We start from the raw sequence: 22,808 nt of genomic DNA, 5'->3' as shown, positions 1-22,808 counted from the left end.
TAAGTATTTTAAATGTGAGCAAATTGAGTAAGCCTACACATCAAAAGGAATGACGAATTTTCTGAATTTCTTCTGTCAAGTTTTATAATGCAATAATTGAAAAACATGTCGCAAGCCATAAATTTGCCATATTTGGTTGCAGAAATACATGATGACAGTCAAATTCTATGTTTCATACAGTAAAGACTATGAGGTGAATAATGGTAATGAAAGGTTTCGTGTAAATATTAGTCCTTGAAAATATCATACTAACGGTATGTATCAGCATATTGGTTGTTGGGATACTGGATGCTTGGATACTGGTTGCTGGGATATTGGTTTCCAAACTGATTTTCCCCATAAATACCCTGGTTACTGCTTGGATACTGGTTGCTTGGATACTGGATGTTTGGATTCTGGTTGTTCGGATACGGGTTGTTTGGATACTGGGTGTTCGGATACAGGTTGGGATATTGTGTAGAAAATGGGTTTTGTGTCTGAAATAGAGAAAGCATACACATAACAAGATGATATTTGTTGTTTTTGTGAAAACATACTTTATTATTCCTGGAAAGAAGAAAAACAGAGGCTTCTGTGGGTACATGCGCCAACTGAAAATAAGTTACTTTTCTCTCTTTAATATAGCTTTTATCATACAAAAAACAATACGTTTTCTTTTTTTAAAGTTCTTAAGCAGTAAGAGATATAAGGTTTAATCTACCTGAAATATCATTTGACAAATAGCAAATTTAAATCAACAATAAAACTTGAGAACAGATATCACACTAGTATTTGCTAACCATCTTATAAACAATTATTATACAATTACTGTTCTCATGCATACATATCTAAGCAGAAACATGACCCAAGGATTTAACTCTTCCACTTCAGCATTTCATATAATTAATTTTTAGCCAATAAACACCTTCTTATATAAAATTAATTCTGAACGTTCTCCTCAACATACCGTGCCGAACACATTTTGTCCGTAAGTGTTATCCTTGAAGGTCTTTGAGGGTAGAGGCATGTTGTTCATGTTGAAGCTCATGTCGCGCAGATAGTTATTAAGACCTGTGGCTTTAATGTCATTCCATGTATACCTGGATAAAAGAGTTATCTTTTATTATACACGTGTTGTTGTTTGTATTGAACATTTCCTAGCAGCCTATCAGGCAAATTTCTTTTGCATATTTATTGCACAAGTTTGTATTGCTTAAACCTCAATAGTATGCACATATTGAAAATAATAGACAGAAAAAGATCATGCCCTAAGCTTGAGCCTCTTACAGCCTTTTTGGATTTGGGCGAAAACGGAATGACCATAAGCAATAAAAATACAGTCAAACCTGAATTCAGCGGTCAGTCAAGGGAAATGGCCAAAGTGACCGTTGTCCACAGGTGACCATTGAATTCGGATCACAATTTTAAGATGGTTTGTCAGTTGGTAGTAGTGCTACCTCGTAACCCCACCCAGTCGTTTGCATACAGTGTTAACTAAGCATGATATCAGAATTTACTTACATTGAATAATACATAATAACATCTTATAGATTTAATTTCATATTGTTATTAAACTAAAGCAATGAATTTATCAATGCTAGTATAATTGTTTACTCATGCATCTCGATCATTCAGTAAATAAAACTTGTGACGTGCCGTTGTCGTCAAGTCCGTACCAGTCTAAAAAGCGGATTCGCCTGCATAAACCAATAGTACGGTGATATTGTACCGTTCTAATTAATAGAAAAAGACGCAAAACGTTTGTTAAAATTTATTCGTACGCAAACATCACACAAAAAGCATTTTAATAACCTCATACAAAATACAACGCTTCAAACTCACATTTGCATTCGATTCATACTTCTCCATAATTTTTCGCTTACGCTTAAGCACACTTTATACTTGCGTACGTCCAACACAGAGCTCACTTGCTATTACACGCGAACTTTTTCCAGATGCAAATAGTTTCAAACACGTGACTCGCTCCTCTATTATTCAGATTGCTTTTAAAAGTGTTGTGAACGCTAGAAAGCTCTTTTAAAGAATGATCCGAAAATGTTATTTTAAAATTGATACTCAATGTTGTAAGTAAAATCTGACATATTTTCTGTTGAAGAAACCCCCACAATTATCCCCGGAAAACAAACCTTCTCAACACCTAATTATTTGTTTACTTGCAGCGGGCCGCTTTTATAATATCAAAGGAAATTACCGCTATCAAACGCTTTAACCGCAAAATAGACGGACAAATGATGTGCAATGTTTTTAATTTTCGCGACTCGAGACGACTGACGCGTGACCGTTGATTTCAGTTCAAACATGAATTTCCGAGTTGAATATAGTGGCCGTTGGCCGTTATGAACAGGTGGCCGTTAAATTCAGGTGTAATATAGAGTGTTTTTGGTCGGGGGGATTCCAGACTGACTGTCGTCTGCAGGTGACCGGTAAATTCAGGTGGACGTTAGGTCAGTTTCGATTGTATATAAGATACAATAATTCAACTGTTACAATAGGACAGGCATGTTAGGTGAGACAATATTAAGTTAAGAAGGCAGACAGCAAAATCAAGATATGCCTCCCTCATAAATATAGCGTAGGCTTACACATTAAAGTTATCTCTTTTTTTTCAATATTTAAAGATATGCCTCCCTCATAAAGATAGCGTAGGCTTACACATTAAAGTTATCCATTTTTTTTTCAATATTAATAATCGAGACATTTATAATTATATTTTATCATGGTCACTGGGATGTACTGTGCATTACAAAACAGAACATAAACAAGAATATCAGTGAACCTGATGGATGCTCCCCGATGATGCGCTTTGTCAATTTATGTGTTAACAAGAGCACCGCATAACGGGTGCCACGCTCGGCTGCGAAAGCTTGTCCGAATTTTTTTATTTTTTTTTTTTTAGTGACCCAACAAGAGATGTGTTTGTCAGAAACACAATGCCCCCTACTGCGCCGCATTGAAATGGTTTAAAAGAGATCACAACCAGAGTTGATTTTTTTTTCTTTTTCATAAAACAATTATTGATCATGTATCTATGGACATAAGTCCACAGGTATTTAATGAACATCAAAGAAATTATAATTATATCATTTAAAAAAAACTTTGAAAAATCAATCATTTGGGTTTTAAATAATCAAAATAATAAATCTGTACAGTAACTGTGAAAAGAACTTCAATATTTGGTAAGGAAATATATAATATGAGATTTATAATTGTATAAATTACTTCCCTTGAAAATAATTGTCTCTAACAAATCTCTATTTTTAGTAGCAAATAATTAAAAGCCACTATACTGTGACTGTAGATTCACCACTCAAAATGTGCAGCTCCATAAAGCTTATTACTTCCCTTAAATCTGTATTTTTTACCATTGACCGTTAAGAATGACCTTGACCTTTTACCACGATGTGTTTGTCAGAAACACAATGCCGCCTTCTGCGCCGCTTGGATTTATTTAACAAAATTATATACGTGTGCAGGTCAGATAACTATGTCCATTTAAAGCTTATTACTTCCCTTGACTTTGTTTTTTCGACCCTAGACCTTGAAGGATGATGTTCACCTTGAAATTTTACCACTCAAAATGTGCAGCTCCATGAGATACACATGCATGCCAAATATCAAGGAGCTATCTTCAATATTTGAAAAGTTATGGCCAATGTTAAGATTTTAGCACGACGCCTACGGTGGACGGCGGATGTCGGACAATGAGCTGGCTATGACAATTAACTCGGGTTTTCTCTGAAAACAGCCTCGCTAATAAACACCTTAAAATATCTATTATAAGCTTCTGTGACCTTGACCCAGTGACCTCAAACCTCATCAAAAGGTAGAGGTCCATGCAAGGTACCTACATGCCAAATATGAAAGCGATATTGGTTAAGTATTGAAGGCGCTATGAGAAACGGTAGCAAAAGAGTGACGGAAAAATCTATTATTAGCCTCAGTGACCTTGACCTTGACCCCAGTGACCTCAAACCTCATCAAAAGGTAGAGGTCCATGCAAGGTACCTACATGCCAAATATGAAAGAGATCGGTTAAGTATTGAAGGTGCTATGAGAAACTGTAACAAAAGAGTGACGGAAAAATCTATTATCAGCCTCAGTGACCTTGACCTTGACCCCAGTGACCTCAAACCTCATCAAAAGGTAGAGGTCCATGCAAGGTACCTACATGCCAAATATTAAAAAGATCAGTTAAGTATTGAAGGTGCTATGAGAAACTGTAACAAAAGAGTGACGGAAAAATCCATTATTAGCCTCAGTGACCTTGACCTTGACCCCAGTGACCTCAAACCTCATCAAAAGGTAGAGGTCCATGCAAGGTACCTACATGCAAAATATGAGAGATCGGTTACGTATTGAAGGTGCTATGATAAACTGTAATAAAAGTGTGACGGATGTTAGGAAGTAAGGAAGGAAGGAAAGAAGGAAGAACAAACTGGCAACTATATGCTTGCCAAAATTGTATTTCAGGGTGCATAAAATCTATTATTAGCCTCAGTGACCTTGACCCCAGTGACCTAAAACCTCATCAAAAGGTAGAGGTCCATGCAAGGTACCTACATGCCAAATATGAAAGAGATCGGTTAAGTATTCAAGGTGCTATGAGAAACTGTAACAAAAGTGTGACAGAAGAATCTATTATTAGCCTCAGTGACCTTGACCTTGACCCCAGTGACTTCAAACCTCATCAAGAGGTAGAGGTCCATGCAAGGTACCTACATGCCAAAAATGAAAGAGATCGGTTAAGTATTGAGAAACTGTAACAAAAGTGTGACGGAAGTAAGGAAGTAAGGAAGGAAGGACAAACTGGCAACTATAAGCCCAATTTTTTTTTCGGGGAGTATAAAAAGGTAAATACAATGGGAGTATGGACAAGTTCTAAATGAAAATGGATCATTTAACACTAGCACAACAGACAAACTAATTTAATGTTTACATGCTGGTCAAATTACAAGAGATAATTGGTCAAATGCAATAGTTGTGCACATGTTTGAGTTCTCAGCAAGATTAGAACTAACCGAAATTACATATCAAATCTTATAATAATAGAGAGCATAACCCTCATTTACAACCTTAAAAAAAAGTTATTTTGATTCTTTTCCACTTACAGTAGATACTCGTCATATTCTATGGTGGTGGGAATGTCCATCCATGGAACTCCGGGTACAGCGTCTATCAGTTGTATGCGGCCGTTGTTTGTACAGTCAATGTCCGGACGAACTATTCTACCACGCACATTTCCGTTATTTACCCATGTGTCTGTATGAGAAATGGAACATCAAGTTTAATTACATATCTTGAAAAAAAATATTATTGGTAAACCCATTAATACTCTAAAACAATAATATTTACATTCTATTGAAACTCTTGCTGCTTATCATTATAACCCCAGGTGTCAGAAGAAGATATACATTAGATGACATGAATTCCCTTATAACCTTTTATTATAGCTTGATTGCATGCAATGCTTTTTTAAGGCTTATTAAAACATCCTCAAGTCCAAATCCTGGGTAAAACCAGCTAGTCAGGGCTCAACATTAACGGTTGTCCGATTGCCCCTGGCATGTAAAAGTTGGGTCCGGGCAAGTTATTTTATAATCAAGTTGTCCGCCCGGGTAAGTGCAAAAAAGAACAAAGACAATTGTGTGTTTCTGTAGTTAAATAGTACAAATAATTACAAATTATTTGCCTAATGCACAAATTTACCTAGGCTATTGTTGTTTGCAGAAGTCCGAATTAACTATGCATGGCACGCATACATTTCCAAACTTATTCTTAGAAACGCCGTAAATGGCTTGGGATTCCAAACATAGGCTTTCAAATTCTATTGTGTTTATCTTTTTCATTACTATTCAGTTACAAATAATATGTTGGTGTTATCAGTCACGAAGAAAACTACTAACATTATATAACTATATAAAAACAACAACAAATAGCTTCGTGATATATATACATTTCATATTTTGCGACATACATTTTCAACAATCTTTTGCTTTACGTCAATTGACATTTTTGTTACGGTTCACGTGTTGTTTACAGTACTTTTAGCAGACGAGAAATTTCTAGTTTATTTAGCTTTGGCTTATAACTGCACCCGAGCAGCCTGTAACTTATGGTACACCGGAGGACAGAGGCAACGTAGACTTGTATTTGCTGATGAAGACGTGGAGAAGAATGACTAATTATTTCATTAATAATCAAACATTGGCACAAATCTAGTTCTAAATTAATACTATAATTAGATTTTAATTGGTGAAATCATTGTGTTAAATGAGCAATAATAAAAAGGTTTTGTGCTGTATCATTTTTATCTTTATAAAAAAATTTCAGGTTTACAGTTAATGTGATATTTCATGTTTGGGCAAGTGGCTTTACGTTCAGGGCAAGTATAGTTTCTAAGTACTTGCCCGGCAGGGCAAGTTGGCTTTTAGGTTAATGTTGAGCCCTGCTAGTACATGCTGTCTTTTTGAAATAGATTCTGAGAATGCTCCAAGAGTGGGATTTAACCTTGGGCCTATTTATCGCTAGACATACAAAATATCCACTGCAATACTCCAAAGTTGATGAATACAGATCAGTTAAAAAAAAAACAATGATTTTTCTCTAGATTTTAGTATAAATCTCACAACATTATTTACAACCCACCATTTCTGTCATTGTATACAAGGGCCAGAAAATCGTTGTATCTTGTGGTTCTTCTCTGACGAATGTCATAGTTATTGTTGAACCTCGACACTTCAAGATCAGCATCTTTCAAGATGCACAGCCGCAACACCTGCAAACATGCATTGGAAATATACATCAATTTCTCTGTGGTAAAGTCAAAGACAGGATATTATCAGCTTAGAAGCACAATCATACCATTGACACTATGTTTAGCTTAAACCTACTTCTTATATGATTGCATTAAAGCCTTATTCTCTTGAGTCTTTTTCTTGAGCAGAACCATAACAGTGTCTCAGGAAAAGACGTTTACAATGTAACAAGAGTCTAGTTCAAACTTTTTTTGACCTTGATCCCTCATGTCATTAGAGAGGTTCCTTTAAATACAATTGTTGTCAAAACTCTTTCATAACTGTTAGGCTGTGCCAATTTAACAATTTGTAAATAAAATAACATAACAATATCTTGCAAGCTAAATAAGGACCTAGTGTCATGTTCATATATATAATATCAGAATTGTTTTTTGTCAAACTGATGAAAAAGGTTGTTTTATGACATATTGATAGTTTATCAGTGAATTGGCCACCCGCCCAACACCTGTGATTATGACTTGACTTTCAGTTTTCCCACAATTTGTTTAGATAAGTTTTCAATCATGCTTAATTTGGCATTAACAGAAGTATTTTGAGCTTTGAATCAAACTCAAAACTGATTTTGATGAAGAATATGAGCACATTGTAATAGCTGAGGTTTACAATTTTTGTAAACTGACAGACCTTCTCAATACCCAGCTGAATTGAAGCTAAAAACTCATCTACGGAGTCAGTTCACTTAAAAGATTGAGATTCATTATACTAGGCCATGGGATAGTTGGACACTGTGTCGCAATATGTACGTATCAGAAACTCACCACTGCCTGCTTGTTTAATAGGAAACACATTCTTATATTTAAAGCCTCTTTCATTGATAGCTGGAGTGCATTAAAATCCTTTTGCTTACAGAGACACTCTTGAATCAGTGTCTGGGAAGAATCAGAACTTCGTGTTTTTATTGAATTTATTTGAATGGAACCCTGGGCCAAGAATCATGAAAAATCTCAATTATTAAGCTCAATTAAGAGATATGAGTTTCCTCTCAGCTAAGTATTGAGAATGTTGGTCACCGCAAGAACATTCTTAAAACCACAGCTATAAGAATACGGACAGTATTCCAATACAAACTTAGGATTGAGTTAGATGCATAGAAAAACAAGAGATGTCAGAAACACAATGCCCCCTACTGCGCTGCTTTGAAATAAAATTTCTATTTATCATTTGGCAGGTATAGAAATCATCTCCCTTTAAAGCTTATTACTTCCCTTGGATTTTGTCCAATCCAACCGGGGGGGGGGGGGGGGGGGGTCTGTTGACAGTCAAAAATGACCAAGTCAAACATCACTGACAACCAAGGCCTGTGGTTTATCAAAGAAATCATAGCCAGAGTTCATCATGTATCTATGGACATAAGTCCACAGGTATGTAATGAACCCTACCATTCACAAATTAGTACAGGAAAGAAATGATAATTATATCATTTAAAAAAAAACTTTGACAAATCAATCATTTGAGTTATAAATAATCAAAATAAAAAATCAATACAGTTACTGTGAAAAGAACTTAAATTCACGGTAAGAAAATATATAATCTGAGATTTATAATTATATAAATTACTTCCCTTGATAATAGTTGTCTCTAACAAATCTCTATTTTTAGTAGCAAATAATTAAAAGCCACTACCATGACTGTAGATTCACCACTCAACATGTGCAGCTCCATGAGATACACATGCATGCCAAATATCAAGTTGCTATGTTCAATATTGAATAATTATCTCCCTTTTAAGCTTATTACTTCCCTTGGATTTGTATTTTTGACCTTAGACCTTGAAGGATGACCTTGACCTTTTACCATGATGTGTTTGTCAGAAACACAATGCTGTCTTCTGCGCCGCTTTGATTTATTTAACAAAAATATATAATTTGGCAGGTCAGATAATTATGTCCATTTAAAGGTTATTACTTCCCTTGGATTTGTTGTTCCCACCCCGTGACCTAGTTTTTGACCCGGCATGACCCATATTCGGACTTGACCTAGATATTGTCTAGATACAACTTCTGACCAAGTGTGGTAAAGATCGGATGAAAACTATTTGAATTAGAGAGCGGACAGGAAAAGTGTGACAGACTGACAGACAGACGGACAGTGCGAAAACTAAATACCCCCTTTTCTTCGAAAGGGGGCATAAAAATCTGTGAAAACCAAATTGAGCATGATGATCAAACTCGTCTAAAAAATTGAAACTCAAAGATGAGTCAGAATGTTGATTCAATAATTTTCATGATACAAGGCCAAGGCCAATTCCCATTCGCAAACCTGTCACAATTACCAAGAACACTGCTGCAACACAACATGAAACATGGGTCAGTAAAAACAAATGCTACCAGTATTACTAACATAGTCCATCATGGTTCGGTTCTGATTCATGTCTATGCCCCTGTATGTCATCAGCATTTGTATGGCGTTATCAGTCGGGACGAACATGTTCACGCCATTCTGGCTAACTAACGTGGAAATATCTGGTGTTGCCTGGTCAATCAGTGCCTTGAATTTGCTGAGAAAGACAACAATGGAATGCCTATATGCATCCTTGTCTATTCAAGATCTTATTTTATGCAGGTAAACAAACATTGAAGTATTTTATTCATTTATGGTATTATGTTTTGTAAATACACAAAAATTACACAATATCAGGGGCATTCTGCTATGCAAATGCATTGAATACTGGTAGTTTAACAGTAGAACAAGATATGAATTTGAATTTTGGATAAAATTGTAGATTTAATAGAGTATGATAATAAACATTTGCAGAAGTTACATAGTTTTACATATAATATTAACAAAACCATACATTTTATGCAAAAGTCATGCAAAAAAACATTTGCAGAAGTTACATAGTTTTACATATAGTATTAACAAAACCATACATTTTATGCAAAAGTCATGCAAAAAAACGCTCTTTTACCAAGTCGTAGAAAGTCCTCCAGTGGTACACATGTCGTTTATTTGTTCACGGACGTTGAAGTAGACATATCCCAGCATCCTGTCTATCAAATGAATGACACCGTTCTGTACTGTGATGTTTCCCTGTGTAATTTGAGCAGTAACACCACCACTACGGACTAGCACTGAAAATTTTAGTATGACGTCAGTTCATTAGCATTTGAGCCTAAGTCCCCATAGGCTTATAAGGGACAACACTTTCCGCTTTTGTGTTTTTTCTTATTTAAAGGAAGTCTCTTCTTAGGAAAAATTTAGTCAAGCAAGAAGTTGTCATCCCTGATAAGCCTGTGAAAACTGCACAGGTAAATCTTGGACTATATTGTATGTACATGCTTTAACCCTTTGCATGCTGGGAAATTTGTCGTCTGCTAAAATGTCATCTGCAGAATTTTTAAAATAAGCATTTTCTTCGATTTTTTTCAATGAATACTATCAGAATAGCAAACAGTTTGGATCCTGATGAGACGCCACGTTTTGTGGCGTCTCATCTGGATCCAAACTGTTTGCAAAGGCCTTCAAAATTCGGTTCCCGCACTGAAAGGGTTAAGCCCATTTATAATGTCTGATTCTGCTTTTAAGACAATCACTGTGAAATGAAAATCAATGTTGATAAGTTTAAGTTGAATAATTTTAGCTGCAATGTATTGAAAGCCTTTTGCGTTACTAACTTCAGCTTGTGTAAATAATTTTGAGTCCGTTCCCTGGGTAATTGGTGATGCAGGAAGATACATGGAACACTGCCCTACAGAGAGTTGATCCCAGGAGGACCTCTCCAAGACCATACACATCACAACACTGAAACCTTAGACGCTGTGACTTGAATCGTGTGAGACGACACTTTCCGCCTAAACAAGTTTTTTGCTAAGAAGAGACTTCATTTAAACAAAAAATGTCATAAAAGCGGAAAGTGTTGTCCCTGATTAGCCTGTGCGGACTGCACAGGGAAAACTGGGACAACACTTTACGCTCATGCATTAAGCCCTATTTTCTCAGAACAAGACAATTCATCATCAGTATTGGTGATACCATAATACTGACCATTGAGTTGACTAAAGTTTACGCCACTGTCTATGAAATCTTATTATATTCTAGAACAGTGTTTTTTTTCAGCATTATGGGTATGGGGCTCTGTGCAGTTGTACAAATCTTGTTGTTTGACAACAATTTTAATCTTCTTTTGTTACTTACGGGTATGCAATAAAATTGATTAATTTTGATTTTTTACATCACATATAGAGCTGAATAGGGTAATTAACCTTCAATAGGTGATTTGTGGAAATCATTGAGGAAAAATATGTTCTTTTTCATACTGGAAATGGGGCAGAACGTGTGATATCAACATAAAAAATACAAGTTTATGAAAGCAATGATTTCAATTTGTTAGCTTGTATAAAACAAATAAGACACCGTGCATCTAATTTGATAACACAAGTAGGCCCTATAAAAAAGATAAATAATTAGTTTAATCGTTCAAGGGTGAATATTTGATTAGGTTCCATTCTTAATAAAAAATATTCAAAAACACAATTAGTAAAGCAGTGTCGACAGACCGTTTATCAGTTAGGTACATGTCAGACGGACGTCAACCTAAGCTGGGCACGACCTAATGTGACCCAGATCGCGATTATGAAGGCTTATTTGACGCACGTCAAAAGCTGTGAAGAGAACACCGTTACGGACATAAATACTTGTTCGATAATATTATTTAATTTCAACTTAATTTAAATGAATTTTTAGGCGTTGTTTCATTGTATAATGTGATCATGAGTGGCTTATACATCAATTCCAAATCGTCAGTGACTTTATCAGAAAATTAAGTGCGTAACGGTGTAAATACACATTTTAATTACGTTTGACAACTTTAAGAATTTCTATCAAATGTTTGGGTACATGTTTATATACTAAATTCTTCTTTCATTGGACACCTTTTTGAAGACTTTATGATGATAAAACACATTTGCAGTTTTTGTTGAATCTTAATGTATATAAAAGTCTTCTTTTTTATGCGGCGTAACGGTGTTGTCACATTTGTAACGGTGTGGACAGATTATCTTATACTTTCATATTCTTGTTTATTCGCATCGTGTTTTTTACTAGAAAGTATGTCAGATGAGTTCCATTTAAAATTTGTGATGTTGTTTGAAAGACAATCGGCGATATGAATACAAACTTAATTCGCATCATATTATTTGTATAAATTTCTCCACACCGTTACGATGTTGTCAACACCGTTTCTCATTCTGCGTAAAGATGTGGAACGTAATGGTGATGACATTCGGGAATTCTGACAGAACTGATTCCAATTGTATTCATTCTCCATTTTTGTTTGATAAATTCCATGTTAAATTTGCGATTAGTTGTTTGAAAAACAATCGGCGCTATGAAAACGAAGTTTATTCACACCATAATGTGTGTATATACTGTAAACGTATAGAAATTTGTCGGTATGAAATTTCGTGGTTTAATGAAAAACAACTAATTTGTTGACACGTAATTTCGTGGATTTCAAATTTTCGGGGAAGACTGACCGTCATAATAATTATACTTTTATTAAAACAACCAGAGTTATAACGAAGCATAATCTGCTAATCTGTGTTGACAGCAAGACTTGAGGTTAATGGGCACTGAAGCATGAAAGTGTTGCCGATAATTGTCAATAAGAGCGATAAAGCGGCGCACTTGTGGGTCCCAGCTCGCTAATTACCATCGATGTTGTTTTGACAATATTTGCACTTCTCAGCGCAATCGGTCCCCTAGTAGAAACACTTGAGAAATAAGGTCCCCAACATACAGGTGTGAAAACGGTATGTCTCTTTTAAATTTAATTTGCGCATATTATTATTATTATACCACATTTATATAGCGCCCTTTTCATACTCGAGATGTGCGTTCAAAGGCGCTTTACAGTTTTCCCTGATCACTGAGTCATAAGTCGTCCGTTAACATCTTGGCGCAGTATGCAGCCATGGCACATGCGCTTATTTCCCTCACAGGTACCCATTTATACACCTGGGTGGAGAGGAGCAGATGTGGGATAAATTTCTTGCCCAAGGAAATTCCAGTGGTCAGGGCGGGATTCGAACCAGGGACCTCTCAATCCCTAGGCCAGCGTCCTACCATATGACCACTGTTCCCATATTGACATATATGATAAATCTGCAAACTGTTAAATTTACGACGTCACGTAAAAGAAATTTATTTTTCTTCGCATTTGGTAATGCTATTTATTATCTTTATTTACCATGATTAATAAAACGTACAAAAACGATGATGTATAAAAAAAAAGCAAAACTGAAAGATATAGTGTAATGTGAATTACAAAAGTGAAGTAACTATTACAAAAATAAATATCTCGGATAACTGACAACACAAGAAAATGTCGAAATGACGTTCTGAAATTAAGGATTAAAAATGTATAAATAATCTTTGGTACTTGAATTTGTGGTTCAGTGGACCAACGAAATCCACAAAAATTCGTACCACACGAAATTTAATGGTTTTACAGTATTTGTGCACACCGTTACGATGTTGTCATCACCGTTACTCATTCAGCGTAACGGTGTGGACTGTAACGGTGATGACATTCAGGCATTTGATCATCCACAAACAGCATGCTACTTGTCTCCAAAAAAAAATTATGCACACATTATTTTGTGGCATCTAAATATACATAATATTTGAAAATCATAAAAGAACAGGAAGTGGAAATAGCAAAGAAAATGGAAGAACGGTGTTGACACTGAATAAAAGTATGTTCAATATTTTACTTACTTTTTGATGATTTTCACATTTTTGTGCTCTGTTCATTGCTTAATTATGACATAAAAGGCTGAAAGAATGTTTACTTTTCGGAAAAAGTTGTATCCCTGTATCATTCCTGTGCGGTAGATGAAATTTTCTTCGTAACGATGTCGACTTGAAAAATTACGGACAGAGTCATAACTGACCATTTATAAATATTCTGCATATAAAGCTACTAAATGTAACTGTTATTAAGTTAAGTTTAAATATATTTAGCTCCATATGGTTGGGGTTTTTTTATTTTCGTTTGACATTCTTTTATAAAACAATCAAGAAAATTACCCTTTAAGAATTCGGACAACACACCGTTACTAAAATACATGGGGGTTAGTTGCTTCGACAAAGCATAAAACTGCTTTAGGCGTGTGATCTGCTAAGAACTCTTATCTAATATTGTTTACATATTATTTAACATTGTAATTATAAAATTTATCTCTGTTAATGTCTACCATTTAGATAATTGTTGAATATGGACAGTAAATGGAACCTAATCAAATATTCACCCTCAACTCAATACATTTAAGCAATGAAAATAAAAATAAAAACAAGCATTTTCATTGCAAATATATTAAGTTGATGCTAAGTTTGACACTAAAAGTGTTTATCAAGTCATTAGGTTTTGCCAAATAAAAATAATTTGCCAATCTCAAACATTTATCAACAAAAGATAATTAAAAAAATCTTATTGTATAAGCTTAGATTTTAAACGTTCAAATATTAGCATTTTGTATTAAATTTGAGCATAAAATGTTTGTAGTTGTGGGCCTAATCTTCTAAGATAAACACATATTTATGCAAATCAGTTTCATTATTACAATAAACCCTTTTTAATTCTTACTTTTCTCGTTGGACCTCATGAAGATAGCCCTGGTCTGTGTGTCTGCGGTCTGATAGCTCTCCTGATGTTCCAGGTAGGAGGTGAACACAGCATTGTCGGGAAGGTAGTGCATCTTGATGTACTGGAGAAAATGGAACCATAGTAACAAGTTGCACAAAAATGTAACGAACATACAATAATTTAACAACAGTGACATAATCTCCATTAGTCATGGGATATATAGAATATTCTTGAAAATGCAGGCTAAAATGCTCATCTTCGAGTATGACTTAAACCTTGCGTTGTCATTACCGGTGAATGTCTTCTGCACATGTCTTAATAAGCAAAACATTTTAGCAAAAAGTATATGGGGGAGGCAAAAACTTTACATGAAAATGGAGGCTCAAATTGTGATCTGGAAGTGTGACCTTGGGCTGGAGTGACCAGTCAAATGCTTCTTTATAGGAGTAGTGTTCTGAGAAAAATGGACTTAATGCATGTGTTAAAGTGTCGTCCCAGATTAGCCTGTGCAGTCTGCATAGGCTAATCATGGATGACACTTTCCGCCTTAACTGGATTTTCATGTAGAAGAGACTTCATTTTAACCAAAAATGTCATGCAAGCGGAAAGTGTCGTCCCTGATTAGCCTGTGCGGACTGCACAGGCTAATCTGAGATGACACTTTATGCACATGCATTATGCCCAGTTTTCTCAGAACATGACTAATATCATCTCAATAACTTTAATATTTAAACATTAACATTAAACTAAACATTTCATGTAAATCTTTCACATTAAAGCACAGAAGACATGGAGCTGAAATAAGCATTTGAACATTGGGTTGGCATACACATCAATTTAAACCCAGGATGGGTTTATGGGCATGTTTGTCTCCTATGCCTTTATGGGGTTTCCAACAAATGCAAAATTCAGGCTGGACCCAGGCAGGATGCAATGTTTGCACCTTTGTAAACTTTGAATGTGAAGATGGTGGAGGGGACTTTCCAATATGGCCTTCTTACATACCAAGGAACATCAACCAAGATTAAGTTCTATTCGGTTGTTACAGGATTCTGATTCAGACCGACAGACAATAATTATTGTAAATCTTAGTAATGGTCCACTCCTGTTCACGGTAAAAGCAATAATTATAAATGCATAAATAATTGTTGTAATGTCAATTAACAGTTTGATACAGGTATTTGGTTACAATTAAATAAATTTTTCATTAAATAAACAAGTAAAATATTAAGCAATAAATACACAATTAGATTATTTTACACAGATTATTAATTTTACATAAAACTTACAAATCTGTAAGATAAACACACATAACAGCCGTTTAGAATATCAGGTCAAGGAAAACATGTTAATTAAGCAATATTTGAAGGACAAAGGTTAACATGCAATTTTAGATGTAAGGTACACAACAAAGTCTACACTACACTATTAATACATGACTTGTAATTCATACTTTTCTTTAAAAGACATGAGCAGAGACTTTTATGATTTTAAAATAGCTAGCTGTATAACCAAGATTTTGACTTTTCTAAACCTAAAAAAAAATTATAATGTATTTGTAAAAAATACCAAAACTGCACGAAATAGAAAACTAGTGTTTGTTTTTTTTTTACATTTTTACATACGAGTTTTAATAGTTATTTAACCAAAATGTGAACAAGTCCCTTTAATGACCGCATGCAAGGCTGGACAATAGTGTAAATATTTGCATTTCAAACAGCTTAAGAGGATAAACATCTTTTAATGTTTATAAGATATTTTAAAATTAAAAATCAATACACACCAGGTCATAATAGAACTGGTGTTCAAGTATAATTCTTTCAAGCTATAGGTTTGTTAAATGCCAATTATATTGTCACATTTTCTTTATTAAATTTACATGTTCATAACATTTCATTATTTATTTTTTTTAAATAACATCCACTTTTTACCATAGATAGAAAACTTGAGAATTTTGAGTTTCAAAAGAAAACACTGTATTATGTGAATTGGGAATAAGACATCAATTTTGGAATAAATTGTGTTTATCAAAAGTGCAAAATATGCAGTTTTATATGTTGTATTTATCTAGTTTGACAAATTATAAATAAAACAGTTACTTGCATATATAATAGCATCATTTAAATTGATTTTACTTCAAAACAGGATTTTTTATTAATTAAAAAAAAAATCCTCATGAAATGAAACTGTGTCCATGCCGCGCATTACAAAAATAAATGTAGATCATGAAATGAATAGTTTTGTTTGAGAAAATCACCAAACTGATGTCCATTCCCAGTTTGACGTCTTATTCCCAATTCACATAATACAGTGTTCAGAAATATATGGTTAATCCCTATTTAATATTGTGTATGTCTTATCAAGCAGCAAAGACTAGCTTATATACGGTAATGATACTTAAGAAGTGAGATAAACAGGATGAATACAGAAAGGTTCACTATAGAAGATATGTCTATACGAATACCGGTTATATATGGATAAATTGTTAGATTCAAAGAACACTATTCTTAAACAACATGCATTATTCACAAACATAACTTCCTGTGTCTTAATTTAAAAACTACTGTTGTCTTACAGATAATGTAAGGTTTGTTTATAAAGCATCAACAGCAGCTGGAGATGATGGTGATGGTGCATGTGATGGTGATTATGTTAAAGAAAGCAACATGAAAATGATGATTCAAGTGTGTATGTAGCACTCTGAGATGACAAATCATAATTAATTGTTTTTAATAATACCATAATTTGACTACTAAGTCAGTAGGAATCATGTATATTTCAAATAAGCTAGAGTGCAATTTAATGCAAGTCTACTCTTGACTTTTTGTGCAAATGTGACAAAGTAATACTATGATTATTTATAAGAAAAACATGCACATTAAAATAATTATTATTAAAGCGAGATTATACGATTTTGATAAATATTTATGAATTTATATAAACTGTGTAAAGAACTTATTGTACATAAATTAAAATAAAATTAAGAAGAACATGTGTCGAAAAATGCGTAAAAAGCCAGATATTTAATTTTGAAATCGAAAATGTCTGTACAGTTGAATTCGCCAGCATGTAAATCATGCATGTACAATGTAAATCTAAATTTAGTTTAACGGTTCATTTTAAATTCCTGCAACGATATCTATTCATTCGACACACGAACACTAACTAAAAAGACGAATGCTTTGGTTATTGTAGGAAAATATGTAAGAAATAACTTCGTCACAATCGGCTCATGGTGCTAATTTGTCTTTTCTGCATTTTATGAAATTCGCTTCAATATATAATTTTTCTTGCCTATTTTGTGTTATTGTAACATAATTTTATCAATATATGTTTAATTTAACACATATGAAAATCGTATAATCTCACTTTAATAAATAAAAGTAGTTATAACATGGGATTTCAGATTATATGACAACCATTTATTGGTATAGGCCTTTCCCATAACTAGGTGACCTCCCTTGGAAATGACCACCCTTTATTGTAAATAAGACATGAAAACCAGTCCATAATCAACTTCCAGAGACTTTTTATAGCAAATAATTTTAAGTATTTGACAATTGATAATGTAAAACAAATTGAATCTTAACTTTTAAGAACAAAACTTATGATGAAAACAGGAAAATTCATTCATGATGTTAAAAACTGATTAATAAATAAAATTAATTTCTTAACATTTTCAGACCAGCTTAAACCCTATATTCAACAAAACAAAATCAGATAATTTGCAATTAAAGTAAATAGAATATATTTGCTTCCATTAAATAGTTTTTTTGTCATCAAAATAATATCCATGGTATGCTTGCACAAATATTCGTTGGTAGATATTTGATATGTCATTACTCAACATTCAATTATTTTTTAAACGAATCATAAGGTGAAATCCCTCCAGATCACACATGGAAATTTTCCAAGTATTGGGAAATGCCTATTTTTGACAATTTTTTGTTAATATGTTACTGTTGAAAACAAACTAAACAAAATAAATTTTTGAGCCACATGGTCATACTCGGGACTCTCATGCAACTGAAATTAGCACCTATAATGTAACCAATTTCCCATCTCTCAATAAGCAATTCCCCCAAATTCATAATCACAAAATTCTCAAGTCAGAGTTCTTAATTGTTGTTGGAAAGCCCTGTAAACAAACAAACAACAAACACGTCTTAATGCCGAGCTAAGCCTTTATTTGTCAGTCAGCATTCCGCTGAAACATGACTGGCATGTATGTGCCCCGACCCGGGATCGAACCCGAGACCTCTGGATTTCAGCAAGCGCCTTATCCACTGAGCTATGGAGGCACACAAGCAAGCTTCTAGGCTGTGGTTACATAAATTAATAATAAAAGCCCCTATTAAGAGAAAAACATACAATTATGGTTCAAAGAACAATTTTTTTATATGTAAAATCAACCTATAAATGTATATTTCTCTCTTTAAAATTAAGATATCAAAGTGTTTAATTATTAAAGTTAACATCAACTAGAGCTTTGTCACAGACGTGACGAATACCCCCACATGCCGCATTGAAACATAATATTTTGCATGTCGTCTTCACAAAAAACAGCGGACACCATGCTCAATTTTTAAAACGCACTTAGTGACCCCTTGACCTAGTTTTTGACCCAGAAAGGCCCATGTTCAAACTTGGCCTTAAGATCATCTCCATAAAATTTCTGACCAAGTTTGGTGAAGATCGGATGTAAACTACTTGAATTAGAGAGCGGACACCATGCTGAATGTTGAAAAATGCACTAAGTGACCCAGTGACCTAGTTTTAGGCCCGGAATGGCGCATGTTCTAACTTTACCTAGAGATCATTTAGATAAAACTTGTTACCAATTTTGGTGAGGATTGGATGAAAACTACTTGAATTAGAGAGCAGACAACATGGTGAGGTTTAAAACGCACTAAGATACCCCGTTACCTAGTTTTTGACCCGGCATGACCCATATTCAAACTTGAACTAGACATCATCTAGATACAACTTCTTACCAAGTTTGGTGAAGATTGGATGAAAACGACTTAAATGAGAGAGCAGACAACATTGTTATGTTTAAAACGCACTAAGTGACCCCGTGACCTTGTTTTTGACCCGGCATGACCCATATTCAAACTTGACCTAGACATTATTAAGATACAACTTCGGACCAATTTTGGTGAAGATTGGATAAAAACTACTTGATTTAGAGAGCGGACAACATGGTAAGGTTTAAAACACATTCAGTGACCCCGTGACCTAGTTTTTGACCCGGCATGGCCCATGTTCAAACGTGACATACACATCATGTAGTTACTACTTCTGACCAAGTGTGGTGAAGATCGGATTTAAACTACTTGAAATAGAGAGCAGACACCATGCTTAATGTGTAAAACGTACTAAGTGACCCTGTGACCTAGTTTTTGATCTGGCATGGCCCATGTTCAAATTTGGCTTTCAGATCATCTAGATAAAACTTCTGCCCAAGTTTGGTGAAGATCGGATGAAAACTACTTGAATAAGAGAGAGGACACCATGCTGAATGTTAAAAAACGCACTAAGTGACCCCATGACCTAGTTTTTGACCTGGCAAGGCCCATGTTTGAACTTGGCCTTAAGATCACCTAGATACAACTTCTGACCAAGTTTGGTGAAGATGGGATAAAAACTACTTGAATTATAGAGTGGACAACATGCTGAATGTTTAAAATGCAATAAGAGACCCTGTGACCTTGTTTTTGACCCAGCAAGGCCCATGTTCGAACTTGGCCTAGACATCATCATCACGCAGATACAACTTCTGGCAAAGTTTGGTGAAGATCGGATGAAAACTACTTGAATTAGAGAGCGGACAACATGCTGAATGTTTAAAACGCACTTAGTGACCCCGTGACCTAGTTTTTGACCTGGCAAGGCCCATGTTCGAACTTGGCCTAGACATCATGTAGATACAACTTCTGACTAAGTTTGGTGAAGATCGGATGAAAACTACTTGAATTAGAGAGCGGACACTTAATACGGACCGACAGACAGACGGACAGTCCGACCGACCAACCGACCGACAAGTTCACTCCTATATACCCCCCTAAACTTCGTTTGTGGGGGTATAACAATGTCATTGACATTGTAAACCCAATGAAGCATGTGTTAAACATAAGCCTAATTCACTATAATAAGTAAAGTCTTAACACGTGGTGACATTAACATAGCGATGTAAAGGTACATGTATATCTATCCTGTTTTACAAACATAATTCTAAACCTGTTTTACTTCAACATATTTGATACAAGTATTTCATCAGCTAACATTCACTTAACTTCTCAGTATATAAACATAATCCAGACGTCAAATGATGTTAATATTACACATCAATATTTAACAGGCTATTCAAACACATAAAAGAAATTCTTCATATAATTGTGTTATCTCCAACCTAACCTTCCCTCCCAAGAGTGGCTAAAAACACTGATGAATACACTTAAAAGAAACCGTCGGAGACGGGTGATGCTCCCCAAAGGACAAGAATTTTTTTATAGAAAATTTCAAAGGGCCATTACTCTGTGAAAAATCATCTGACCAGAACCCGCTGATAATATGCACATCTCCTCTTGGTAGTGAAGCTTCCCATAAAGTTTCATTGAATTCCGGTCATTAATTGCTGAGAAATAGCCCGGACAAAATTGTGCACGGACAGACACACGGACGGACAGACAAAGCGGCAACTATAATTATGCTTCTCCCAAATTTTTTTGGGGGAGCATAAAAACATTTGCTATATGTGGCGCATACTTGTGATAGTAACCGGCCTGTGAGAGCCTCTCGTTTTGTGACAGGGATGGCGCTAAGGGCAGTCTGGGTAGGCAGGAAAAGCGTTAAGGTTTTCCTCTCAGCCATGGCGGGCACTGCGTCATTGTAAAACTGTGCATCTTGCTGCAGCCTTATCAACATTTCCTTAAACAACCTACAACCAGAAACAATCTCTGTAAGAGACCAATCTTTGTGGTCAGAAGTTTTGGTGCCTCTGCTGAAAGAGACCAACCTTTGTGTTCAGAAGTTTTAGTGCCTCTGCTGAAAGAGACCAATCTTTGTGGTCAGAAGTTTAGATCCCTCTGCTGAAAGAGACCAATCTTTGTGTTCAGAAGTGTTGGTGCCTCTGCAGAAGCTTGATTATGTGACCTTTTCCTGGCACTCTGACTAATGCAGGACTCTCTCTGGCAAAACGTTTTTGTAAAATTGAACCTAAATTTAATTTTAAGTCACTAAACTTTGACTGTTTTATGGGGGTTTTGAGATACAAAAAATGTAGCAATTTTTTATAGCCAAATTTTCTAGTAGGAAGCCAGAATTGAATAATTTGGCTAATTGAAGAGTAAACTAATAAGTTATATTGTCCTAATGTAGTCAGGTAATTTAATTTACCAAGTAGACACAAATCTAAAGATCTACATTTGGTTGATAGCTAAAGGCTTTGCAATATTAAGCAACCAAGTGCCTTTGTTAACCACCGAATATAAAACCCTTTTTGGTAAAAAGAATCCTTGACAGACAAATGTTCTAGTAAATATTGTCATTGAACAAGTCAGCGCAACATATCTTACCGCCTGTAAAATGTTAAAACTGTAAAAAAAAAAACCTGATCAATTTACCCAATTATTACAATATTTAGCTCTAACATATTTCATACTTCCGGTATATATGATATATATGATATTGCAATTTGTTTTTGTTAGCAATGAAAGTGCATGGACTAAATGTTGAAAATCAGTATTTCAGTGTTCATGTGAATATTTTCACACACACTTCAGTTTCATCATTAAACCTATGTATAGATAAGCATGTGATCAGTTAAATCATAAAAATGCCAATAACACAAATATGAAATGGCATTCAAGATTTATAATACAATTGTGAGGCCTGGTAGAGCAACAAAGTCAAAATACAGGGTAAACATGACAAAGATGCACCATGGACAAAAAATGTCATTAATTGTGTTGCACAAAGAGCAAGATGAGTGTTTCACACAAATATTAGATTTTTGAATCCAATGATCAAGTTTAAGGCCAACACAGAAATTTTTGTGTCAAATTTTACCGGTATTTCAAGAAAATGTGTTTTTCTATGTGTCTACAATTGTATTGGGCTGACTCTATTCATTTGGAATGACAAGGGCCCGTATTAACCAAACAATCATAAACTTAAGTCTAAGAATACAGAAATAATGAATGTTGATATATTCAAGAATTGCTTTAATTTCAGTTAAACTTGGCATTTCCCTCCCTGATCTGCATCATTCTACATATTGATCAAACAAGAGCTGTGTTTGTGAAACACAATACCCCCTACTGCGCCGCTTTGAAGCTCTTTGACCTTGAAGGATGACTTTGACCTTTCACCACTCAAAATGTGCAGCTTCATGAGGTACACATGCA

General features: G+C 34.8%; 1 protein-coding gene across 3 annotated transcripts in view; it reads right to left on the bottom strand.

The window, feature by feature from the left end:
* Nucleotides 1-22,808, bottom strand: part of LOC127865553 (uncharacterized) — a 55,397-nt gene that overhangs the window by 22,608 nt on the left and 9,981 nt on the right. Inside the window, exons 5-12 of one of the 3 annotated variants that reach the window (XM_052405395.1) lie at nt 21,169-21,340; nt 14,401-14,521; nt 9,724-9,886; nt 9,156-9,312; nt 6,646-6,775; nt 5,109-5,259; nt 947-1,079; nt 254-476 (exon numbers count right to left, since the gene is read on the bottom strand). In XM_052405395.1, the coding sequence (XP_052261355.1) occupies nt 254-476; nt 947-1,079; nt 5,109-5,259; nt 6,646-6,775; nt 9,156-9,312; nt 9,724-9,886; nt 14,401-14,521; nt 21,169-21,340 (1,250 nt within the window). The remainder of the gene's footprint in view (nt 1-253; nt 477-946; nt 1,080-5,108; nt 5,260-6,645; nt 6,776-9,155; nt 9,313-9,723; nt 9,887-14,400; nt 14,522-21,168; nt 21,341-22,808) is intronic. The other 2 variants (XM_052405397.1, XM_052405396.1) reach the window with 2 other exon arrangements.

The sequence above is a fragment of the Dreissena polymorpha genome, chromosome 2 (genome assembly GCF_020536995.1).
Source record: "Dreissena polymorpha isolate Duluth1 chromosome 2, UMN_Dpol_1.0, whole genome shotgun sequence".
NCBI lineage: Eukaryota > Metazoa > Mollusca > Bivalvia > Myida > Dreissenidae > Dreissena > Dreissena polymorpha.
Note: the sequence above shows the minus strand (reverse complement) of the source record. Positions and strands in the feature narration are given on the sequence as shown.